The sequence below is a fragment of the Bombina bombina genome, chromosome 7, assembly GCF_027579735.1.
Source record: "Bombina bombina isolate aBomBom1 chromosome 7, aBomBom1.pri, whole genome shotgun sequence".
In the NCBI taxonomy this organism is placed as follows: domain Eukaryota; kingdom Metazoa; phylum Chordata; class Amphibia; order Anura; family Bombinatoridae; genus Bombina; species Bombina bombina.
Genome location: NC_069505.1, coordinates 34,066,107 through 34,091,981, shown reverse-complemented (window position 1 = coordinate 34,091,981; position 25,875 = coordinate 34,066,107). Strand labels below are relative to the sequence as shown.

General features: G+C 45.9%; 2 protein-coding genes across 3 annotated transcripts in view; one reads left to right on the top strand and one right to left on the bottom strand.

The window, feature by feature from the left end:
* Nucleotides 1–1,268: 1,268 nt before the first annotated feature.
* On the bottom strand, nt 1,269–14,248 carry MRPL11 (mitochondrial ribosomal protein L11). 2 transcript variants are annotated; one of them, XM_053720019.1, is made up of 6 exons: nt 14,123–14,248; nt 13,932–14,056; nt 11,897–11,992; nt 3,439–3,532; nt 2,694–2,853; nt 1,269–1,535 (listed from the first exon to the last, which is right to left on the bottom strand). In XM_053720019.1, the coding sequence occupies exons 2-6, from the start codon at nt 14,052–14,054 to the stop codon at nt 1,424–1,426; spliced, it is 585 nt and encodes a 194-aa protein (XP_053575994.1). In that variant the 5' UTR covers nt 14,055–14,056; nt 14,123–14,248; the 3' UTR covers nt 1,269–1,423. The 2 variants fall into 2 exon arrangements, with proteins under 2 accessions (XP_053575994.1, XP_053575995.1); XM_053720020.1 differs by having other exon boundaries at nt 14,153–14,240.
* Nucleotides 13,890–25,875, top strand: part of DPP3 (dipeptidyl peptidase 3) — a gene marked incomplete in the record, with an annotated part of 131,182 nt that continues 119,196 nt past the window's right edge. The window contains 1 exon segment of the mRNA XM_053720021.1: nt 13,890–14,408. Within this exon segment, the coding sequence (XP_053575996.1) occupies nt 14,387–14,408 (22 nt within the window).

The window sequence follows — 25,875 nt, the reverse complement described above, 5'->3', positions numbered from 1 at the left end:
CTATCAGTAACATACAGACATCAGACCTGAGATCAGACCCCTGTCCTGCAGCCCCTCTGTCAGTCACATACCCACATCAGACCTGAGATCAGACCCCTGTCCTGCAGCCCCTCTGTCAGTCACATACCCACATCAGACCTGACAGAGGGGCTGCAGGACAGGGGTCTGATCTCAGGTCTGATGTGGGTATGTGACTGACAGAGGGGCTGCAGGACAGGGGTCTGATCTCAGGTATGATGTGGGTATGTGACTGACAGAGGGGCTGCAGGACAGGGGTCTGATCTCAGGTCTGATGTGGGTATGTGACTGACAGAGGGGCTGCAGGACAGGGGTCTGATCTCAGGTCTGATGTCTGTATGTGACTGATAGAGGGGCTGCAGGACAGGGGTCTGATCTCAGTATGTGACTGATAGAGGGGCTGCAGGACAGGGGTCTAATCTCAGGTCTGATGTCTGTATGTGACTGACAGAGGGGCTGCAGGACAGGGGTCTGATCTCAGGTCTGATGTCTGTATGTGACTGACAGAGGGGCTGCAGGACAGGGGTCTGATCTCAGGTCTGATGTCTGTATGTGACTGATAGAGGGGCTGCAGGACAGGGGTCTGATCTCAGGTCTGATGTCTTTATGTGACTGATAGAGGGGCTGCAGGACAGGGGTCTGATCTCAGTATGTGACTGATAGAGGGGCTGCAGGACAGGGGTCTGATCTCAGGTCTGATGTGGGTATGTGACGGACAGAGGGGCTGCAGGACAGTGGTCTGATCTCAGGTCTGATGTCTGTATGTGACTGATAGAGGGGCTGCAGGACAGGGGTCTGATCTCAGGTCTGATGTCTGTATGTGACTGATAGAGGGGCTGCAGGACAGGGGTCTGATCTCAGGTCTGATGTCTGTATGTGACTGATAGAGGGGCTGCAGGACAGGGGTCTGATCTCAGGTCTGATGTCTGTATGTGACTGATAGAGGGGCTGCAGGACAGGGGTCTGATGTGGATATGGGGCTGCATTGACAGTTAAGACACATAACACTGGTTTACTATAAAATACTTTGCACCACATGTGAATATGTTATCCAACTTCCCATCCATGAACGGATAAGCAGCTCAGCACTGCCCCACAGTGACTTCACCGAGTACTGCAACCTTGTCATATAGAAGAGTCCTGTGACGCCTTACACTGATATCCTTACTCCACATCACAGAAAAAGCAACACTGTGTGACTCTCTTTGTGTTATGTGACCAGAGCTCAGCAACAGAAACAAAAGTAGTGATTTAAATTACAGACAAAACAAATTTTATTAGAGTCTATAAAACAGAATCCGGTAATGTGCAGTGTGAGAGCACAAATGGGCGTCACAGCTTAATGCCCGGCACACAGTCAAGGCACAGTAACAAAGGAAATTGTGGGTCACATTGGAGCATCATCTTATTTCTTCTTAGCCGAGGATGCTGCTGCTTCTGCTAATTGTGCTTCAGCCATAGCTTGTAGCGCCTGACTCCTCTCCTCCAAAAACCGCCCATACTCCTCTGAAGATAGACTGCGGACACAGAACAGGACAGTGGTGTATAAGCAAAAGGAAATCACCCTGTGGTGGGAGGGGCAGACTCATAGCTCCCTTCTGTCTGTGTCACCCTGCGGTGGGAGGGACAGACTCATGGCTCCCTTCTGTCTGTGTCACCCTGCAGTGGGAGGGACAGACTCATGGCTCCCTTCTGTCTGTGTCACCCTGCAGTGGGAGGGACAGACTCATGGCTCCCTTCTGTCTGTGTCACCCTGCAGTGGGAGGGACAGACTCATGGCTCCCTTCTGTCTGTGTCACCCTGCAGTGGGAGGGACAGACTCATGGCTCCCTTCTGTCTGTGTCACCCTACAGTGGGAGGGACAGACTCATGGCTCCCTTCTGTCTGTGTCACCCTGCGGTGGGAGGGACAGACTCATGGCTCCCCTCTGTCTGTGTCACCCTGTGGTGGGAGGGACAGACTCATAGCTCCCTTCTGTCTGTGTCACCCTGCGGTGGGAGGGACAGACTCATAGCTCCCTTCTGTCTGTGTCACCCTGCGGTGGGAGGGACAGACTCATAGCTCCCTTCTGTCTGTGTCACACTGCAGTGGGAGGGACAGACTCATAGCTCCCTTCTGTCTGTGTCACCCTGCAGTGGGAGGGACAGACTCATGGCTTAGGGACAGACTCATAGCTTCCTTCTGTCTGTGTCACCCTGCAGTGGGAGGGACAGACTCATAGCTCCCTTCTGTCTGTGTCACCCTGTGGTGGGAGGGACAGACTCATGGCTCCCTTCTGTCTGTGTCACCCTGTGGTGGGAGGGACAGACTCATGGCTCCCCTCTGTCTGCGTCACCCTGTGGTGGGAGGGACAGACTCATAACTCCCTTCTGTCTGTGTCACCCTGCGGTGGGAGGGACAGACTCATAGCTCCCTTCTGTCTGTGTCACCCTGCAGTGAGAGGGACAGACTCATAGCTCCCTTCTGTCTGTGTCACCCTGCGGTGGGAGGGACAGACTCATAGCTCCCTTCTGTCTGTGTCACCCTGCAGTGGGAGGGGCAGACTCATAGCTCCCTTCTGTCTGTGTCACCCTGTGGTGGGAGGGACAGACTTATAGCTCCCTTCTGTCTGTGTCACCCTGCAGTGGGAGGGACCTACACTACAGTAACAGGGTCAGATGTGTTTAGACACTTACTCTTTCACCACCTTTATACCCAATGACTTAGCACTTCCCATGATGCACTTCACAACCTCCCGCAGGGAGATATCCCTTAAGACAAACGCGTCATCCTTTGACTTTACCAGGGCTATTTCGTAGAGCTGTTTCAGTGTCACCATACCTGCTACTTCATGCCCTAAACAAATAAAAAAAAAGTACCAAACGTTAGCAGCATCACTGCACCCCCAATTTCATGACCAGGAATGACAATCTTAAAGGGAATTAACTACAACAGTAGAATGGAGAAATACATCATTTAAAGGGACAGTCTAGTTAAAAATAAACTTTCATGATTCAGATAGGACATGTCATTTTAAAGAACTTTCCAATGTACTTTTATCATCAAATTTGCTTTGTTCTCTTGGTATTCTTTGTTGAAATCTAAACCTAGGTAGGCTCATATGCCAAGTTCTAAGCCCTTGAATGCCAGCTCTTATCTCAGTGCATTTTGATAGTTTTCCCAGTTAGGCACTGCTAGTTCATGTGTGCCATATAGATAACATGGTGCTAACTCCTGTGCAAAACAGCTAGACGGCATTAGTTCACGTGAGTCATATAGATAGCATTGTGCTCACTCCTGTGGAGTTACTTAGGAGTCAGTACTGATTGGCTAAAATTATTGCACACCTTCCCCTCTTCCCAGGCCCCGGATTGCACACCACCTCCTCCTTAAGACCCAGATCACGTTAGTGAACAGGAAGGTGTTAAATACCCATCTCACCTGTCTGTGCAGCTCCTTTTTCTATACCAGCAGCAGATTTCAGGAAATACGATACAGGCGGCTGCCCGATCTTCATCTCGTACGTTCGGTCTGGCTACAAAGGGAAACAGGGTGAGGCGACAGATCATGCACTTTCATGGTGTAACACATAACTGCAGAGTGTTGTGCTGTTAGACAGTGAGCAATAAAGTTATTTCCTCACGCTTTGCAATTCATTAGCTTCTAATGACTACAGCTACCTTTTCTTTCTGACAGTATTTTCTTCTTGTGGGAAAGCTTTTCAGATACCCTACAAGAGTTTCCCTAGACATATACTACTTGTCTGATGCCACAGACTGACCAGGGCAGGTGCCCTTGCAGAAATACGTCTGGCTATGGGGCAGGGGGTTTGGTTTGATAGGGTGACCCACTCGATTTGTAGTAAGAGATTAAAAACTGCCTTTTAGAATAGGTACCCAGGTCAGATGAAAACAAATGATGCATGACTCTTTAATGGGTTAAACAAGGATACATCAGGTTTATACTGTAACGGCCGGCAAAAAGGCACTGAAAATGCTTCATGTCATGTCCTAGTGGCTGATATTTGGCTTAGATTCTGTATCTCTAATAAAACTATGCAACACCATCTAAATTGTCTTACAGTCATTTTACTAGAAAATTACAGTCTATTAGATGAACTGCATTTATTTCAAATTTATTTACAGATGTATAAAACGTGAACTTCCTGTTAAGCATGGATTTGCGTGTTACTGTGACACATTGCATCAATGTTCAACACTTCACTATAGATCTGATTAGGAATAAAATGTACAGCAGGGGATACAGTTTTTATTTTATGCTTTCTTTCTTTTTTTTTTATTTAAATCTTTTCCTTTATTTAAACAAATACATACATCAAAAAGAAGAAGAAAAAAAACAGACAGACAATAATCAACACATAAAACAAATTACATAGAACAAATTTCCCCAAAATAGCAACAAATTTAAATCAAACCAGTTAACAGTTCCCAGATTTTTTCATTTTTTCCCTTGTCCCTGTCCCCCTATCCTTCCCCATCCATTTCACAAATACTAAGCAGGGGATACAGTTAAAAAAAAACAAAAAAAAACACACAAATAAAAAGAAGAGGTAACAGACTAGCAGTGACGCATAAGAAACAGGACGCCAGTGAGATGGACTAGCAGTGACGCATAAGAAACAGGACGCCAGTGAGATGGACTAGCAGTGACGCATAAGAAACCGTGCGCCAGTGAGATGGACTAGCAGTGAAGCATAAGAAACCGTGCGCCAGTGAGATGGACTAGCAGTGAAGCATAAGAAACAGGACGCCAGTGAGATGGACTAGCAGTGACGCATAAGAAACAGGACGCCAGTGAGATGGATTAGAAGTGAAGCATAAGAAACCGTGCGCCAGTGAGATGGACTAGCAGTGACGTATAAGAAACCGGACGCCAGTGAGATGGACTAGCAGTGACGTATAAGAAACCGGACGCCAGTGAGATGGACTAGCAGTGACGTATAAGAAACCGGACGCCAGTGAGATGGACTAGCAGTGACGTATAAGAAACAGGACGCCAGTGAGATGGACTAGCAGTGACGCATAAGAAACCGGACGCCAGTGAGATGGACTAGCAGTGAAGCATAAGAAACCGTGCGCCAGTGAGATGGATTAGCAGTGAAGCATAAGAAACCGTGCGCCAGTGAGATGGATTAGCAGTGAAGCATAAGAAACCGTGCGCCAGTGAGATGAACTAGCAGTGACGCATAAGAAACCGTGCGCCAGTGAGATGGACTAGCAGTGACGCATAAGAAACCGTGCGCCAGTGAGATGGACTAGCAGTGAAGCATAAGAAACCGGACGCCAGTGAGATGGATTAGCAGTGAAGCATAAGAAACCGTGCGCCAGTGAGATGGATTAGCAGTGAAGCATAAGAAACCGTGCGCCAGTGAGATGGACTAGCAGTGACGTATAAGAAACCGGACGCCAGTGAGATGGACTAGCAGTGACGTATAAGAAACCGGACGCCAGTGAGATGGACTAGCAGTGACGTATAAGAAACCGGACGCCAGTGAGATGGACTAGCAGTGAAGCATAAGAAACCGGACGCCAGTGAGATGGACTAGCAGTGATGCATAAGAAACCGGACGCCAGTGAGATGGACTAGCAGTGATGCATAAGAAACAGGACGCCAGTGAGATGGACTAGCAGTGATGCATAAGAAACAGGACACCAGTGAGATGGACTAGCAGTGACGCATAAGAAGCAGGACGCCAGTGAGATGGACTAGCAGTGACGCATAAGAAACAGGACGCCAGTGAGATGGACTAGCAGTGAAGCATAAGAAACCGTGCGCCAGTGAGATGAACTAGCAGTGACGTATAAGAAACCGGACGCCAGTGAGATGGACTAGCAGTGATGCATAAGAAACAGGACGCCAATGAGACAAAGTAGCAGAGACATAAGAAACATGCGGATAGATTACGAGTCTTGCGTTAGCCTTAAAAAGCAGCGTTGAGAGGTCCCAACGCTGCTTTTTAACACCCGCTGGTATTACGAGTCTGGCAGGTACAGGTGTACTGCTCACTTTTCTTCCGCGACTCGAGCTTACCGCAAATCCCCTTACGTAAATTGCGTATCCTATATTTTTAATGGGATTTTCCTAACGCCAGTATTACGAGTCTTGGAAGAAGAGAGCGGTAGACCCTCTCCTCTCAAGACTCCTACCACATTTAAAAGTCAGTAGTTAAGAGTTTTATGGTCTAACGGCGTAACATAAAACTCTTAACTAAAATGCTAAAAAGTACACTAACACCCATAAACTACCTATTAACCTCTAAACCGAGTCCCCCCCACATCGGAAACACTTAAAGTTTTTAACCCCTAATCTGCCGTCCCTAACATCGCCGACAACTACCTACATTTATTAACCCCTAATCTGCCGCCCTCAACGTCGCCGCTACTATATTAAATTTATTAACCCCTAAACCTAAGTCTAAACCTAACCCTAACACCCCCCTAACTTAAATATAATTTAAATAAAACAAAATAAAATTACTACAATTAAATAAATTATTCCTATTTAAAACTAAATACTTACCGATAAAATAAACCCTAATATAGCTACAATATAACTAATAGTTACATTGTATCTAGCTTAGGTTTTATTTTTATTTTACAGGCAACTTTGTATTTATTTTAACTAGGTACAATAGTTATTAAATAGTTATTAACTATTTAATAACTTCCTAGTTAAAATAAAGACAAATTTACCTGTAAAATAAAACCTAACCTAAGTTACAATTACACCTAACACTACACTATAATTAAATTACCTAAACTAACTACAATTAAATTAAATAAACTAAAGTACAAAAAAAACACTAAATTACAGAAAATAAAAAAATAATTACAAGATTTTTAAACTAATTACACCTAATCTAATCCCCCTAATAAAATAAAAATGCCCCCCAAAATAATAAAATTCCCTACCCTATACTAAATTGCAAATAGCCCTTAAAAGGGCTTTTTGCGGGGCATTGCCCAAAGTAATCAGCTCTTTTATCTGTAAAAAAAAAAAAAGACAATACCCCCCCAACATTAAAACCCCCCACTCACACACCCAACCCTACTCTAAAACCCACCCAATCCCCCTTTAATAAAACCTAACACTACCCCCTTGAAGATCACCCTACCTTGAGCCGTCTTCACCCAGCCGGGCACAAGTGGTCCTCCAAAGGGGCAGAAGTCTTCATCCGATCTGGGCAGAAGAGGACCTCCAGATGGGCAGAAGTCTTCATCCAGGCGGCATCTTCTATCTTTATCCATCCGGAGCGGGTTCATCTTGAAGCCAGCCAACGCGGAGCATCCTCTTCTTCTGACGACTCCCGACGAATGAAGGTTCCTTTAAATGACGTCATCCAAGATGGCATCCCTTGAATTCCGATTGGCTGATAGGATTCTATCAGCCAATCGGAATTAAGGTAGAAAAAAATCCTATTGGCTGATGCAATCAAATGTAACTATTAGTTATATTGTAGCTAGCTTAGGGTTTATTTTACAGGTAAGTATTTAGTTTTAAAAAGGATTCATTTATTTAATTGTATTAACTTTATTTTGTTTTATTTAAATTATATTTAAGTTAGGGGGGGTGTTAGGTTTAGGGGTTAATAAATTTAATATAGTAGCAGCGACAATGGGGGCAGAAGATTAGGGGTTAATAATTGTAGGTAGGTAGGTTGCGGCGACGTGGGGGGGGGCAGATTAGGGGTTAATAACTATAATGTAGGTGGTGGCAGTGTCCGGAGCGGCAGATTAGGGGTTAATAATATAATGTAGGTGGCGACGATGTCGGGGGCGGCAGATTAGGGGTTAATAAGTGTAATATTAGGGGTGTTTAGACTCGGGTTCATGTTAGGGTGTTAGGTGTAGACATAACTTTTGTTTCCCCATAGGAATCAATGGGGCTGCGTTAGGAGGTGTTAGGTTTTTTCAGTCGATTCTGCTCCATTGATTCCTATGGGCAAATAGTGCACAAGCACGTTTAGCCAGCTCATCGCTACCGTAAGCAACGCTGGTATTGAGGTGAGCTGTGGAGCTAAATTTTGCTCTACGCTCACCTTTTTGCGGCTAACGCCAGGTTTAAAGAAACCTGTAATACCAGCGTTGTCTTAAGTGAGCGGTGAGAAAAAAAATGCTCGTTAGCAACGCACCCCTGTTACCGCAAAACTTGGAATCTTGGTGATGGTGTTGGAAATGGAGACTAATATAATTAAACCTTACTCTGTTCAGGCAATAGCTCATGTTCAGTACAATAAGCACCCAAATAAAATAAACCTACCTCTGCTAGCATATGTGACAAATTAAAAGCAAAAGCATCTTATTCTAGATATTTACAATAATAGGCAACCCAGAATTTAAAGAAGCTTGTTATTCAAAAATATTTAGAAGTTCGCAGCAAAATGGTTTGAGATTTATCTAAGTGTAGACATTCAAAATAATTGTATTCACATTTTTGATCACTTTAAAATAAATTTTAAATGTTGCAATAAACATTTTTTTGCTTTTCTCCTAGTTACAAATGTTTCAAGAGATATAGAATGTACACAGCACCTTACTCTTAAAACAATTCCTTTATTAGGACAAGATGAAATACATGCAACGTTTCGGTACTTTCAGCCCTTAATCATGCATGATCAAGGGATGAAAGGCCCAAAACGTTGCATGTATTTCATCTTGTCCGAACAGAGGAATTGTTTTAAGAGTAAGGCGATGTCGACATTCTATATCTTTAGTATTTTTGTGAGGTTCTGGCAGAAAACCTCAGTCTGCACTGGCACACCTGCTGCATTATTGCTGGGAAGCTTTCCTATTACAAGTTAGAAATTTTGGTACATCACTAAATATTAAATAGTGAAATAGAGGATTGTTGCAAACTTCAAAACCTAATGACTGGTTATAAGAAAGGAAATCATAAAATTGCACCTTGGTATAATATTTTAAACAATCACCATACAAACTCTCATATAAAAAAATATGACGCAAAAATGGAACATAATGTTCCCTCAAATTCAGATAACAAGCCAGATTATAAAATTAAAAAGGAAAAAAAGAACAGACAAAAGCTATGTTGTTATAGACGTGGAGAAATTCTCATATAAAAAGGGACAGTCAAGTCCAAAATAAACTGTCATGACTCAGATAGGACATGTAATTTTAAGCAACTTTCCAATTTACTGTTATCACCAATTTTGCTTTGTTCTCTTGGTATTCTTAGTTGAAAGCAAAACCTAGGTATGTTCACATGCTAATTTCTTAGACCTTGAAGGCCGCCTCTTATGTGAATGCATTTTGACAGTTTTCCCCACTAGAGGGTGTTAGTTCATGTGTGTCATAAAGATAACATTGAGCTGATGCACGTGAGGTTACCTAGGAGTCAGCACTGATTGGTTAAAATGCAAGTCTCTAAAAAGAACTGAGATAAGGTGCAGTCTGCAAAGGCTTAGATATAAGGTAATGACAGAGGTAAAAAGTATATTATTATAACCGTGTTGGGTATGCAAAACTGGGGAATGGGTAATAAAGAGATTAACTTATTAAACAACAAAAATTCTGGTGTTGACGGTCCCTTTTAAGATTATATTATCTTATCTAAGTCCATATCTTATGGCTAAATGGAGAAATATGGATATATAATGCTGCAAAAGATGTGAATACAAATATTTATTCTTTCAATAGTTGTCAAAAAAATTAAAGAAAATTAGGTATAAGGTTTGTTATTGGTTGAAGAACAGTTTAGAAATTAACTTTAAACCAGCTGCTCTGATATTGTTTTCTTGGTCAAGGGAACACAGTTTGGCTCATTAACTAAACATGCAATTTTAAACAACTTTTATTATCAAATTTGCTTCATTCTCTTGTTATCCTTTGCTGAAGGAACGGCATTGCACTACTGGCAGCTAACTGAACACGTCTAGTTAGCCAATCACAAGAGACAAAATGTGTGCAGGCACCAATCAGCAGCTAGCTCACACTAGTGAAGTATATGTGCATATTCTTTTTCAACAATGGATACCAAGAGAACAAAGCACTTTTGAAAATAGAAGTAAATTTAAAAGTGTTTTAAAATGACTCGCTCTGTCTGAATCATACAAGTTTACTTTTTCTCTTTCCTATCCCTTATTTATTAATGTAGCGATTCTGGTCGTAGAGCTCTTATTCTCAGAAATTTTAAATAAAAAAAAGGTACCTACATTAAATGAGGTTCCATAATGAATTAATAACTGAACAATAGGATGTGAAAATTATTTCTGAGCATAATATTAAGTTTCTTCACCAGACGGAAATGTCAATTCCTGAGTATCCGGGGGAGGGCGCAGGGAGAAGAGGAGAAATTAACATTTTTGTTCTTTTTCTTTCTTTCCATTTTTTTTTTTTTTTTTCGTGGAGGGAGGAAATAAAAAGGGGGGAAAAAAAGGAGACACTGAATAGAGTTTGAGATAAGAAAGAAACTTGTATTTAGTTTTATACACAATTCTTATTTAGAGGATATTATTTAAGGACTGGATATATATTACTTTGTAGGAAATTAGCATTAAAGGGACAGTCAACAGCAAAATTTGTATTGTTTAAAAAGATAGATAACGCCTTTATTAACCATTCCCCAGCTTTGCACAAGGAACATTGTTATATTAATATACTTTATAACATTTAACCTGTTCTGCCTGTTTCTAAGCCACTAGAGACAGCCTCTTATCACATGCTTTTTTATTAGCTTTTCTCAACAGGAGACTGCTAGTTCATGCGATACATATCGTTAACATTGTGCTCTCTCCCGTGGATTTGTGCAGCTTTTTTATTAGATTTTCTCAACAGGAGACTGCTAGTTCATGCAATACATATTGTTAACATTGTGCTCTCTCCAGTGTTGGTTATGCAAAACTGGGGAATGGGAAAAAAAAAAAAAAAAGGGATTATCTATCTTTTTAAACAATAAAAATCTTGGCGTTGACTGTCCCTTGTGCAACTGAAAAATAAATAAGTTATTGTGTGATATATAGCGCAATCTTTCATTCCTGTACTTGTACAAATGACATAAGAATGTTACTTATAGATGCAGATACATAATGCTTTCTCTTCATATTACTGAGATTTTTTTTTTTTCTTCAAACTATATGTCTCCTTATAAAAATAAGAAACATGGCGCCAGTGAGACAAACCAGCAGAGAACCATAAGAAACATGGCGCCAGTGAGACAAACCAGCAGAGAACCATAAGAAACATGGCGCCAGTGAGACAAACCAGCAGAGAACCATAAGAAACATGGCGCCAGTGAGACAAACCAGCAGAGAACCATAAGAAACATGGCGCCAGTGAGACAAACCAGCAGAGAACCATAAGAAACATGGCGCCAGTGAGACGAGAACCATAAGAAACATGGCGCCAGTGAGACAAACTAGCAGAGAACCATAAGAAACATGGCGCCAGTGAGACGAGAACCATAAGAAACATGGCGCCAGTGAGACAAACTAGCAGAGAACCATAATAAACATTGCGCCAGTGAGACAAACTAGCAGAGAACCATAAGAAACATGGCGCCAGTGAGACAAACTAGCAGAGAACCATAAGAAACATGGCGCCAGTGAGACAAACTAGCAGAGAATCATAAGAAACATGGCGCCAGTGAGACAAACTAGCAGAGAATCATAAGAAACATGGCGCCAGTGAGACGAGAACCATAAGAAACATGGCGCCAGTGAGACAAACTAGCAGAGAATCATAAGAAACATGGCGCCAGTGAGACGGATGGGAAAAGACAGACAAACAAGGCAGTTCCAGTCACAAATTAGTTATTTAGTCAGCAGTTCAGTGACAGTAATACGGGACAGTCTGCGCATTAGGAGTCCATGAGATGCGAGAATGACAGGTAACAGTGCGTATTACGCCTAAGGAGATCTCACCTTGACTGCTATTTTTACAGGCAGAGGAATTCCTTCTTTGATGTCTTTGGTCTTTTCATTAAACTCTTTACAAAACTGTCCAATAGGGATTCCCCGCTGGTGCAGCACAACGAGACAGGAAGAGAGAAAAAAAAATAGAGCATAGGGTGAGAACAGAAAAACAATATTCAGATATAAAAGACCATAATAAGTCAGTTATCAGACACGTGCTTGTGGTCCCCAGTCAGTAAGTGAGCAAGAGAGTAAAAGCCCCAATTGTGTCATTTACGGTGTGCCCACCAGCCCCAGTCAGTCAGCCGGTGTGCACCCACCAGCCCCAGTCAGTCAGCCGGTGTGCACCCACCAGCCCCAGTCAGTCAGCCGGTGTGCACCCACCAGCCCCAGTCAGTCAGCCGGTGTGCGCCCCCAGTCAGAAGGTGTGCGCCCCCAGCCCCAGTCAGTCAGTCAGCAGGTGAGCCTCCACCAGCCCCAGTCAGTCAGTCAGCAGGTGAGCCTCCACCAGCCCCAGTCAGTCAGTCAGTCAGCAGGTGTGCGTGCACCAGCCCCAGTCAGCAGATGTGCGCCCCCAGTCAGAAGGTGTGCGCCCCCCAGCCCCAGTCAGTCAGTCAGTCAGACGGTGTGCGTGCACCAGCCCCAGTCAGACGGTGTGCGCCCCCCAGTCAGACGGTGTGCGCCCACCAGCCCCAGTCAGTCAGTCAGTCAGCAGGTGTGCGCGCACCAGCCCCAGTCAGCAGATGTGCGCGCACCAGCCCCAGTCAGCAGATGTGCGCCCCCAGTCAGAAGGTGTGCGCCCCCAGTCAGAAGGTGTGCGCCCCCCAGTCCCAGTCAGCAGATGTGCGCCCCCAGTCAGGTGTGCGCCCCCCAGCCCCAGTCAGTCAGTCAGCAGGTGTGCGCCCACCAGCCCCAGTCAGTCAGTCAGCAGGTGTGCGCCCACCAGCCCCAGTCAGTCAGTCAGCAGGTGTGCGCCCACCAGCCCCAGTCAGTCAGTCAGCAGGTGTGCGCCCACCAGTCAGACGGTGTACGCCCCCCAGTCCCAGTCAGTCAGTCAGCAGGTGTGCGCCCACCAGCCCCAGTCAGTCAGTCAGCAGGTGTGCGCCCACCAGCCCCAGTCAGTCAGTCAGCAGGTGTGCGCCCACCAGCCCCAGTCAGTCAGTCAGCAGGTGTGCGCCCACCAGCCCCAGTCAGCAGGTGTGCGCCCACCAGCCCAAGTCAGTCAGTCAGCAGGTGTGCGCCCACCAGCCCCAGTCAGTCAGTCAGCAGGTGTGCGCCCACCAGTCAGACGGTGTACGCCCCCCAGCCCCAGTCAGTCAGTAGGTGTGCGCCCACCAGTCAGACGGTGTACGCCCCCCAGCCCCAGTCAGTCAGTCAGACGGTGTACGCCCCCCAGCCGTCAGTCAGCAGGTGTGCGCCCCCCAGCCCCAGTCAGTCAGTCGGTGTGCGACCCCCAGCCCCAGTCAGTCAGTCAGCAGGTGTGCGACCCCCAGCCCCAGTCAGTCAGCAGGTGTGCGACCCCCAGCCCCAGTCAGTCAGTCAGCAGGTGTGCGACCCCCAGCCCCAGTCAGTCGGTCAGCAGGTGTGCGACCACCAGCCCCAGTCAGTCAGCAGGTGTGCCCCCACCAGGTGTGAGTGCCAGTCAGTCGCCACATCAGTGAGCGTGCCAGTCAGTCGCCACATCAGTGAGCGTGCCAGTCAGTCGCCACATCAGTGAGCGTGCCAGTCAGTCGCCACATCAGTGAGCGTGCCAGTCAGTCGCCACATCAGTGAGGGTGCCAGTCAGTCGCCACATCAGTGAGGGTGCCAGTCAGTCAGTCAGTCGCCACATCAGTGTGGGTACTGGCTTCTCCCCTACCTAACCATATGAAGGGCCAGTAAAGTGAGCTGTTGCATACAGATGGGAAACATTTACATACTGGTGACCGGAAACCTGTGCACTAATAGAGCTATGGGAGGTGTCCTCATCAGCCAATGAGCAATGTGTCCCTATGGATCAGCCACAAGCCTGTGGTACCTGAGCTCCCAAGGTACAAGTACTTACCTGACCCAGGATAGGGCCCAAAGGGGGCCCCGGAGCCGCCTGCCCGGCCCTTACCAACGCCCGGATAACTCCAGTGACATCCGCCTTCTTCACATTTTTTGCAGCCCGGGAAGCCTTAGACATGTCTGGGGGAGAGAGGAGCGGTCAGTGACCGGTATAATACCAGCGATATCTCGCTGCGGCCTACCTACCTTCCGCAAGCCGCGGTGTCTCCTGCTAACCTGAGCCGAGAATGCTGCGACCTTCACTCGCTACTGACCTCCGAAAGCACGCTGTTAAACCGGGTCCGCCGATTGGTTGCTGCTGAGGGGGGCGTGCGCTTCTCTGTCTCACAATTGGCGCGTAGACCCGTCATTCGTTTTAGTGGGCGGAGCCAAGTACCGGGAGCACTGATTGGCTGGAGAGAAATTCAATGGTTAGAATGAGCGAGTAACCCGGAAGTCTGGTCTAATCGCATGGTTCCTGCTGCAAGAAAAGGTGAGTGAGTTGGGAATGTGTGGTCCCTGAAGTGGGGTCCTTTATTGTCAGGACATCAGGGGCCCTTAATGTCATTATGCCTCATGGTTTCTTTTAATAGTCTGCATTGTGTCCCTTTAATCTCTCTATATCTCATTAAGGGTCCTTTATTGTAATTTTGCCCAATTACCATTGTCCCTTTATTGTCTATGTAGCTTAGGGTCCCTTTAATGTCATTATACATAATCTTGGTTCCCTTTAACTGCCTGCCCTGTTCCACTTTTATTGTCTTATCTCATTAGTGGCTTTATTGTTATTTTGTCCAATCATCAAGGGGTACTAAACCCACATATTTTTTTTTCTTTAATGATTCAAATAGAGCAGCAAGTTTAAGCAACTTTCTAATTTACCCCTATTATCAATTTTCTTTGTTCTCTTGCTATCTTTATTTAAAAATCAGGAATATGAATTTTAGGAGCCGGCCCATTTTAGGTTCAGCACCCTAGATAGCGCTTGCTTATTGGTGGCTACATTTAGCAAACCAATAAGCAAGCATAACACATGTTCTGAATCAAAAATGGGCTTGCTTGTAAGCTTTACATTCCTGCTTTTTAAATAAAGATAGCAAGAGAACAAAGAAAAATTGATAATAGGAGTAAATTAGAAAGTAGCTTAAAATTGCTGTTCTATCTGAATCATTAAAGTGAAGGTCCATTTTGATGAATTAGTGCCCAGTTTTTAATAATCCTATTAAAAACAAGGGCACTTTAATTCATCAAAACTGACATTTCACTGTTTTCTTCAAAAACGTAACTTTTTTAATCCTGGCAGCCGCTCCAGCACTTCCTCCGCCCATCGCAAGCTGTCTTCGCGGGTCCAAAATGACAAACCCGGCTTCCTCTAATGACAGCGTTGCATCAGGCTAAGACTCCCACGGGGGAAGCTGTGATTGGAGGAAGCCTGATTCGTCATTTCTGACGTCTGCAGAGGCTTCCGACAGCTGGGAGAATCGCTGGAGCAGCTGCCAGGATTAAAAAGTATGTTTTTGAAGAAAACAGTAAAATGTAAATTTTGATGAATTAAAGTGCCCTTGTTTTTAATAGGTTTATTAAAAACCAGGCACTAATTCATCAAAATGGACCTTCACTTTAAAGAAAAAAAATTGGGTTTACTATGCCTTTAATCATTATATCATCCCTTTAAATGTGTGCCCCTTATATATTGAAATGTCTGTTGTTGATCCCTAATTGTAGCCCAATGATCCCTTTTATTGTTCATCTTATGAGCCCAAACCATCTGCATCTTTTCAATGATATATATCCCTTTAATTGTCCATCAATTTACACATTAAATTACCCATCTAAGGATCCCTTTACTGACAATATATCATCAATGACCCATCTCATTATCTCCTACTTACTGGGATCCCTCTAATGATTCTTTATCTCACCAGGATCCAATAGTTTTTTCTTCTGTCCCTTTAAACCATATTCTATGAACTTTTGAGTAATTATATTTCATCAGGATCCCTTTAAATTACTTTGTATGTCATCAAGGTTCCTTTAATGGCTCGGTATGTTATCAGGATCCCTTTAATGACGATGTATCTAATTAGGATCTTGTTATCTGTCCCTCTATCCCTTTAGTAAATTATATCTCATCAGGATCCCTTTAATAACGATGTGCCTCGTCAGTATACCGTCATTACCCCTATAAATGTGTGTCATGTGACCCCTGGCATTGCCCATCCTATAACCTCACACAACTGTGTTATTTGTACTGTCACAGTGATTTTATTGTATCTCATTAAAAACATCCCTTTAATTATGTCTACACTTTACTGTAAGTGATGTGTGTGTGTGTGTATATGTCTGTAGTGTGCAATCTCCTATACAGCGAGTTATTTGTATGCACAGACGCATCTCCGCCCCTCCCTAGGCAGTGAGTGATATGTGTGCTCAGTCGCATCTCCGCCCCTCCCTAGGCAGTAAGTGATATGTGTGCTCAGTCTCATCTCCGCCCCTCCCTAGGCAGTGAGTGATATGTGTGCTCAGTCGCATCTCCGTCCCTCCCTAGGCAGTGAGTGATATGTGTGCTCAGTCTCATCTCCGTCCCTCCCTAGGCAGTGAGTGATATGTGTGCTCAGTCTCATCTCCGTCTCTCCCTAGGCAGTGAGTGATATGTGTGCTCAGTCTCATCTCCGTCTCTCCCTAGGCAGTGAGTGATATGTGTGCGCAGTCTCATCTCCGTCTCTCCCTAGGCAGTGAGTGATATGTGTGCTCAGTCTCATCTCCGTCCCTCCCTAGGCAGTGAGTGATATGTGTGCTCAGTCTCATCTCCGTCTCTCCCTAGGATGTGAGTGATATGTGTGCTCAGTCTCATCTCCGTCTCTCCCTAGGCAGTAAGTGATATGTGTGCTCAGTCTCATCTCTGTCTCTCCCTAGGCAGTGAGTGATATGTGTGCGCAGTCTCATCTCCGTCTCTCCCTAGGCAGTGAGTGATATGTGTGCTCAGTCTCATCTCTGTCTCTCCCTAGGCAGTGAGTGATATGTGTGCGCAGTCTCATCTCCGTCTCTCCCTAGGCAGTGAGTGATATGTGTGCTCAGTCTCATCTCTGTCTCTCCCTAGGCAGTGAGTGATATGTGTGCGCAGTCACATCTCTGTCTCTCCCTAGGCAGTGAGTGATATGTGTGCTCAGTCTTATCTCCGTCTCTCCCTAGGCAGTGAGTGATATGTGTGCGCAGTCTCATCTCCGTCTCTCCCTAGGCAGTGAGTGATATGTGTGCTCAGTCTCATCTCTGTCTCTCCCTAGGCAGTGAGTGATATGTGTGCGCAGTCTCATCTCCGTCTCTCCCTAGGCAGTGAGTGATATGTGTGCTCAGTCTTATCTCCGTCTCTCCCTAGGCAGTGAGTGATATGTGTGCGCAGTCTCATCTCTGTCTCTCCCTAGGCAGTGAGTGATATGTGTGCTCAGTCTTATCTCCGTCTCTCCCTAGGCAGTGAGTGATATGTGTGCTCAGTCTCATCTCCGTCTCTCCCTAGGCAGTGAGTGATATGTGTGCGCAGTCTCATCTCCGTCTCTCCCTAGGCAGTGAGTGATATGTGTGCTCAGTCTCATCTCCGTCTCTCCCTAGGCAGTGAGTGATATGTGTGCGCAGTCTCATCTCCGTCTCTCCCTAGGCAGTGAGTGATATGTGTGCTCAGTCTCATCTCTGTCTCTCCCTAGGCAGTGAGTGATATGTGTGCTCAGTCTCATCTCTGTCTCTCCCTAGGCAGTGAGTGATATGTGTGCTCAGTCTCATCTCCGTCTCTCCCTAGGCAGTGAGTGATATGTGTGCTCAGTCTCATCTCCGTCTCTCCCTAGGCAGTGAGTGATATGTGTGCTCAGTCTCATCTCTGTCTCTCCCTAGGCAGTGAGTGATATGTGTGCTCAGTCTTATCTCTGTCTCTCCCTAGGCAGTGAGTGATATGTGTGCGCAGTCTCATCTCCGTCTCTCCCTAGGCAGTGAGTGATATGTGTGCTCAGTCGCATCTCCGTCCCTCCCTAGGCAGTGAGTGATATGTGTGCTCAGTCGCATCTCCGTCTCTCCCTAGGCAGTGAGTGATGTGTGCTCAGTCTCATCTCCGTCTCTCCCTAGGCAGTGAGTGATATGTGTGCTCAGTCTCATCTCTGTCTCTCCCTAGGCAGTGAGTGATATGTGTGCGCAGTCTCATCTCTGTCTCTCCCTAGGCAGTGAGTGATATGTGTGCTCAGTCTCATCTCCGTCTCTCCCTAGGCAGTGATCGATATGTGTGCGCAGTCTCATCTACGTCCCTCCCTAGGCACTGAGAGATGTGTGTGCAGTCGCATCTCCGTCCCTCCCTAGGTACTGAGAGATATGTGTGCGCAGTCGCATCTCCGTCTCTCCCTAGGTACTGAGAGATATGTGTGCGCAGTCGCATCTCCGTCTCTCCCTAGGCAGCGAGTGATATGTGTGCTCAGTTGCGTCTCTGTCTCTCCCTAGGCAGTGAGTGATATGTGTGCTCCGTTGCGTCTCCGTCTCTCCATTGAGGCACTAGCTCCTTCTGCGCATGTGCAAGAAATCACAGAGTATACGTATATCAGTCAGTGATTAGCTGATGGCTGTTACATGATACAGTTATATGCGCACTGTATGAGGCACCGGTTACTACTGAGCATGTGCAAGAGATCAGTGTATACGTATATCAGTCAGTGATTAGCTGATGGCTGTCACATGATACAGTTATATGCACACTGTATGAGGCACCAGTTACTACTGAGCATGTGCAAGAGATCACAGTGTATACGTATATGAGTCTGTGATTAGCTAATGGCTGTCACATGAAACAGTTATATGCACACAGATCCGGAGCACCAATAAATCAACTCTATAGAAAGTATTTTCTACTCACTAAAGTATTATTTAGTTCAGCATCAGATTTATGGCTGATGACAACAGACTTAAAAACCTCAGATGCTTGACTGTGTACAAAGCTTCTCAGATTAGCACAACCGGCCATTGCTGTGTCTCCTGCTACTGCACAACCGGCCATTGCTGTGTCTCCTGCTAATGCATAACCGGCCATTGCTGTGTCTCCTCCTAATGCATAACCGGCCATTTCTGTGTCTCCTGCTACTGCATAACCGGCCATTGCTGTGTCTCCTGCTACTGCATAACCGGCCATTGCTGTGTCTCCTGCTACTGCATAACCGGCCATTGCTGTGTCTCCTGCTACTGCATAACCGGCCATTGCTGTGTCTCCTGCTACTGCATAACCGGCCATTGCTGTGTCTCCTGCTACTGCATAACCGGCCATTGCTGTGTCTCCTGCTACTGCATAACCGGCCATTGCTGAGTCTCCTGCTACTGCATAACCGGACATTGTGTGCAGTTAAAGGTACATGAAACTCAACATTTTGCTTTCATGATTCAGACAGAGAATACAATTTTCTAAAAGTTTTCAACGTACTTCTATTATTCAATTTACTTTGTTCTCCTCATATTCAGAAGAGATATCTAGATAGGCAGTGTGCACATTTTCTAGAGCAGTACATGACAAGAAACACTGCTGCCACCTACTGTTCTAGCAAATGTATAAGAGTTTTAAAACTGAAAACCCTCTTAAACCTATTAGCTCCCCCAATGGTAATACCAGTGCCCCTCTTACACCTATTAGTGCCCCATATGGTAATCCCAGTTCCCCTCTTACACCTATTATTGCCCCTATGGTAATCCCAGTGCCCCATTTACACCTATTAGTGCCCCCTATGGTAATCCCAGTGCCCCTCTTATACCTATTAGTGCCCCTATGGTAATCCCAGTGCCCCTCTTACACCTATTAGTGCCCCTCTTACACCTATTAGTGCCCCCAATGGTAATCCCAATGCTCCTTTTACCCCTATTAGCGCCCCCAATGGTAATCCCAGTGCCCCTTTTACCCCTATTAGCCCCCCATGGTAATCCCAATGCCCCTCTTACACCTATTAGTGCCCCCCATGGTAATCCCAGTGCCCCTCTTACCCCTATTAGCGCCCCCCATGGTAATCCCAATGCCCCTTTTACACCTATTAGTGCCCCTATGGTAATCCCAGTGCCCCTCTTACACCTATTAGTGCCCCCAATGGTAATCACAATGCTCCTTTTACCCCTATTAGCGCCCCCAATGGTAATCCCAGTGCCCCTTTTACCCCTATTAGCCCCCCATGGTAATCCCAATGCCCCTCTTACACCTATTAGCGCCCCATAGTAATCCCAATGCCCCTCTTACACCTATTAGCTCCCCCCATGGTAATCCCAGTGCCCCTCTTACCCCTATTAGCGCCCCCCATGGTAATCCCAATGCCCCTTTACACCTATTAGTGCCCCTAATGGTAATCCCTATGCCCCTCTTACACCTATTAGCGCCCCCATAGTTATCCCAATGACCCTCTTACACCTATTAGCGCCCCCATGGTAATCCCAATGCCCCTCTTATGCCTATTAGCGCCCCCTATGGTAATCCCAGTGCCCCTCTTACGCCTATTAGCGCCCCCTATGGTAATCCCAGTGCCCCTTTTACGCCTATTAGCGCCCCTATGGTAATCCCAGTGCCCCTCTTACACCTATTAGCGCCCCTATGGTAATCCCAGTGCCCCTCTTACACCTATTAGCGCCCCTATGGTAATCCCAGTGCCACTCTTACACCTATTAGCGCCCCTATGGTAATCACAGTGCCCCTTTTACACCTATTAGTGCCCCCTATGGTAATCCCAGTGCCCCTCTTATACCTATTAGTGCCCCCTATGGTAATCCCAGTGCCCCTCGTGCACCTATTAGTGCCCCTATGGTAATCCCAGTGCCCCTCTTACACCTATTATTGCCCCTATGGTAATCCCAGTGCCCCACTTACACCTATTAGTGCCCCCTATGGTAATCCCAGTGCCCCTCTTATACCTATTAGTGCCCCTATGGTAATCCCAGTGCCCCTCTTACACCTATTAGCGCCCCATATGGTAATCCCAGTGCCCCTCTTATACCTATTAGTGCCCCCTATGGTAATCACAGTGCCCCTCTTATACCTATTAGCGCCCCTATGGTAATCACAGTGCCCCTCTTACACCTATTAGCGCCCCTATGGTAATCCCAGTGCCCCTCTTACACCTATTAGCGCCCCTATGGTAATCACAGTGCCCCTCTTATACCTATTAGCGCCCCTATGGTAATCACAGTGCCCCTCTTACACCTATTAGCGCCCCATATGGTTATCCCAGTGCCCCTCTTACCACTATTAGCGCCCCTATGGTAGTGCCAATGCCCTTCTTACACCTATTAGCGCCCCCTTGGTAATCCCAATGCCCCTCTTACACCTATTAGCGCCCCATATGGTAATCCCAGTGCCCCTCTTACACCTATTAGCGCCCCCTATGGTAATCCCAGTGCCCCTCTTACACCTATTAGTGCCCCTATGGTAATCCCAGTGCCCCTCTTACACCTATTAGCGCCCCTATGGTAATCCCAGTGCCCCTCTTACACCTATTAGCGCCCCCTATGGTAATCCCAGTGCCCCTCTTACACCTATTAGTGCCCCCTATGGTAATCCCAGTGCCCCTGTTACCCCTATTAGCGCCCCCATGGTAATCCCAATGCCCCTCTTACACCTATTAGCGCCTCTATGGTAATCCCAGTGCCCCTCTTACACCTATTAGCGCCCCTATGGTAATCACAGTGCCCCTCTTATACCTATTAGCGCCCCATATGGTAATCCCAGTGCCCCTCTTACACCTATTAGCGCCCCCTATGGTAATCCCAGTGCCCCTCTTACACCTATTAGCGCCCCTATGGTAATCCCAATGCCCCTCTTACACCTATTAGCGCCCCCATGGTAATCCCAATGCCCCTCTTACACCTATTAGTGCCCCATATGGTAATCCCAATGCCCCTCTTACACCTATTAGCGCCCCTATGGTAATCACAGTGCCCCTTTTATACCTATTAGCGCCCCATATGGTAATCCCAGTGCCCCTCTTACACCTATTAGCGCCCCCTATGGTAATCCCAGTGCCCCTCTTACACCTATTAGTGCCCCTATGGTAATCCCAGTGCCCCTCTTACACCTATTAGCGCCCCCTATGGTAATCCCAGTGCCCCTCTTACACCTATTAGTGCCCCCTATGGTAATCCCAGTGCCCCTGTTACCCCTATTAGCCCCCCATGGTAATCCCAATGCCCCTCTTACACCTATTAGTGCCCCCCATGGTAATCCCATTGACCCTCATGCCCATTAGCGCCCCTATGGTAATCCCAGTGCCCCTCTTACACCTATTAGCGCCCCATGGTAATCCCAGTGCCCCTCTTACACCTATTACCCTATGGTAATCCCAATGCCCCTCTTACACCTATTAGCGCCCCATATGGTTATCCCAGTGCCCCTCTTACGCCTATTAGCGCCCCCTATGGTAATCCCAGTGCCCCTCTTACCACTATTAGCGCCCCTATGGTAGTGCCAATGCCCCTCTTACACCTATTAGCGCCCCCTTGGTAATCCCAATGCCCCTCTTACACCTATTAGTGCCCCCATGGTAATCCCAATGCCCCTCTTACACCTATTAGCGCCCCCATGGTAATCCCAATGCCCCTCTTACACCTATTAGCGCCCCCATGGTAATCCCAATGCCCCTCTTACAACTATTAGTGCCCCATATGGTAATCCCAATGCCCCTCTTACACCTATTAGTGCCCCCTATGGTAATCCCAATGCCCCTCTTACACCTATTAGCGCCCCCATGGTAATCCCAATGCCCCTCTTACACCTATTAGTGCCCCCTATGGTAATCCCAATGCCCTTCTTACACCTATTAGCGCCCCCTATGGTAATCCCAATGCCCCTTTTACCACTATTAGCTCCCCCCATGGTAATCCCAGTGCCCCATTTACACCTATTAGCGCCCCCTATTGTAATCCCAATGCCCCTTTTACCACTATTAGTGCCCCCTATGGTAATCCCAGTGCCCCTCTTACACCTATTAGCGCCCCCTATTGTAATCCCAATGCCCCTCTTACCACTATTAGCGCCCCTATGGTAATCCCAATGCCCCTCTTACACCTATTAGCGCCTTCTATTGTAATCCCAATGCCCCTTTTACACCTATTAGCGCCCCCTATTGTAATCCCAATGCCCCTCTTACACCTATTAGTGCCCCCTATTGTAATCCCAATGCCCCTCTTACCACTATTAGCGCCCCTATGGTAATCCTAATGCCCCTTTTACCCCTATTAACGCCCCCTATTGTAATCCCAATGCCCCTCTGTGATGGACTCCGGCTACCCTGAATGGGTAGCTCCGCCAAAGGACCTTCCTATACCTGGAACATGCCGCTATGTAGCATTCAGGTGAAACACTAAGAACAACTTTATTGTGGAAAACACACTACCTTTATACACAAACTGATCTTGATAAGTGGCCTTATCAGGCCCCCAGATCTCGCGCCATTCCCGCCCCTCCAGACAGGCTGGCGCCCTCCATAGTGTCCATTGTCTTATAGAGTCCCAGTAATAAAGAGGTGGCGGTTTCAGGTTGTTATCGGGGGAGCAGCGGCACTTCCACAGTCCAAAAAGCAGCACGATCCGTCACTGGGGACCGGAGTTACAGCCTGGCAAAGATATGGAGGTGCAGGTGTCCAAAACCCCCGGTTCCCAATAGGGGTGCGCATCTTCACTGGTCTCACGAGTCGATTACGATTATCATGTCAACGATTCGATTCTACGATGCATCACGATTAGTTCCCTAATTATGACCATGATTTAAATTTTTCAGCAAAAAAATTCAAGCAGTCAAAAGAACTCCTTTTTTTTAAAATTTTATTAGCTCAAAAAAGGACACTCTTCCTCGTGTGGCAAAGTGATCACAGCAGACAACAACAGTATTTATAGAACAGTAAACACTAAATGGCAATTGTATTGGCAATATGGCATCAAACTGTAGTAGAGTAAAAAGTGCAGTGCACGCAGTGTACTTCTTCAATAAAAATGTGCCCCTTTAAGTTACCACCATTACCATTATTATTTGTGTGCAAATGGTCATCCTCAGAAAACAAAACATAAATCCCTTTATATGCGGTACAATAAATTACAGGTGTGCTTTCATGACTGGCAAACACCACAGTGAATCTGGAACACACATACATATACAGTTACAGTAGTGTACTAGAGACAATTAAAACAAGTAGCATTGATTATCTTTATGGGATCACAAATATATAGTTATAGTGTTAAAGCAGTACACACACACAACTGAACACACACACAAACAAACAATAAAAAAAACAACCCACAGACATCAAGGAGTAAATCATGGTGAAGATAGGGTGGCAAGCACAATTAGACTACTAGAAAGAAAATGTTTGGGTTTTGTGTCCCTTTAAGTGTGTAATCATGTATTACTGTGTCCTAGTAGTACTACTAGTAGTAGTAGACACTCTAATATTACACACTTAAAGAGACATGAAACCCAAACATTTTCTTTCATGATTCAGATAGAGAATACAATTTTAAACAACATTTCTTCTATTATTTAATTTGCTTCATACTTCAGATATAATTTGTTGATGAAATAGCAATGCACAAGAGGCATTTCAACAAAGTATAAGTAAATTAGATAATAGAAGTAAATTGTAAAGGTGTTTAAAATTGCATGCACTTTCTTCTACATCACAAATTGGGTTTTATGGTTTTTAGTATGTTTAGCCTTGTTATAAATAACACAGGGATTGGGTTCGGATTGGCACCTTTTATACTCCCTAAGAGAGCACATGCATTGCATAATTGCATATAGTATTATTTAAGTATAGTGTATATTTTAAATATTTGCAGATGTGGTCAAAACTTTGTAGGAAAATTTGTAATCACGCAGTAGTATGTGACTGCCTAATGTGTGTCACACAGTCTGTGTTTGTGTGTGTGACCGGCCTGACCAATCATTTCATGACCAATACATGTGATATGGAGTTTCATAAATAAATACAAATGAAAATAAAGCACAATAATGTTCATAAGCATTTTGAAAAAAACATCTAGAGGGGCCTGTGATTTCACTGATTTGCGATGAGGGGTTTTCTAATAGAAATTAAAAGATACGTGGTAATCACAGGCAAAATGTATTTTGCTTTACTAAGTTTCTCACCATAGGACTCCGTCTCCCACAAAATAAAAATGAGCCCGCCGTGTGTTCCCAGAGTCGTCACCATCACTCAGGCAGTCACGGCACCAGTCCACCTACTGCGTGCGGCACTTCTAGAGACCGCCCATTAGCAGCCCCGTTGCTATACTTGTCCTGGAGTCGGGGTCACGTGATGATACATGAATCGATTCGCGCCCTTCACTGCATCGATGCAGAATTGTTTCATGCCACATTGCGATGCATCGCCCATACGATTATTTTCAGCACCCCTAGTTCTCAAGGGAGCTCCCTTCCAACAATCACCCCACCTCTGGTCCTCCCTAGGGGCATTCAATCCCCAAAAGAGCGGAGCTCTGGGGCAAAGGGCCGCTGGAGCAACCTGGGGTAAAGGGAATCGGGTATCTGATGCGGCAGGCCAGCCGTTCTAGGAGCCCGGCCAGCCGAGAAGGCTTTTCCCGGTCAGAGAGCAGCTCATCTGGGAGGATGTACAAAACGCTAAAATGAACAAAACCAAGTGTCCTGGAAATCGCGAAAGCTCCCAAAAGGTCAAATCCGGGGAGAAATATGAGGGGTGTCAGGGTTTTTTACCCTGTTTTGTTTGCCATGTGCTGCTGGCAGCCATTTTACTCACCTCTCTTGCTGACTTGGTGCATTGTGGGGGATGCTGCTCATTTCCTGCACTTCCTTTTATGGCCAGACTGGTGTGCATCATCCGTGTGAGACAGGATGCAGTCCCAGAATTGTGATGTCATCACTTATTATTTAAAGGGCCTCTGTTCAGTATGCTTTGCCTTTGCGTTGTCTCAGACCTGTTTGTGAGAGTTCCTGTGTA

Bases quoted from the DNA above. Each gene is read 5' to 3' on its own strand.
- MRPL11 (XM_053720019.1), bottom strand. From the start codon at position 14,054: ATGTCTAAGGCTTCCCGGGCTGCAAAAAATGTGAAGAAGGCGGATGTC. The intron at 11,993-13,931 runs GTAAGTACTTGT...GTGCTGCACCAG, and splicing joins TGGGCCCTATCCTGGGTCAG to CGGGGAATCCCTATTGGACA. The intron at 1,536-2,693 runs GTAAGTGTCTAA...CTGTGTCCGCAG, and splicing joins GGTATAAAGGTGGTGAAAGA to TCTATCTTCAGAGGAGTATG.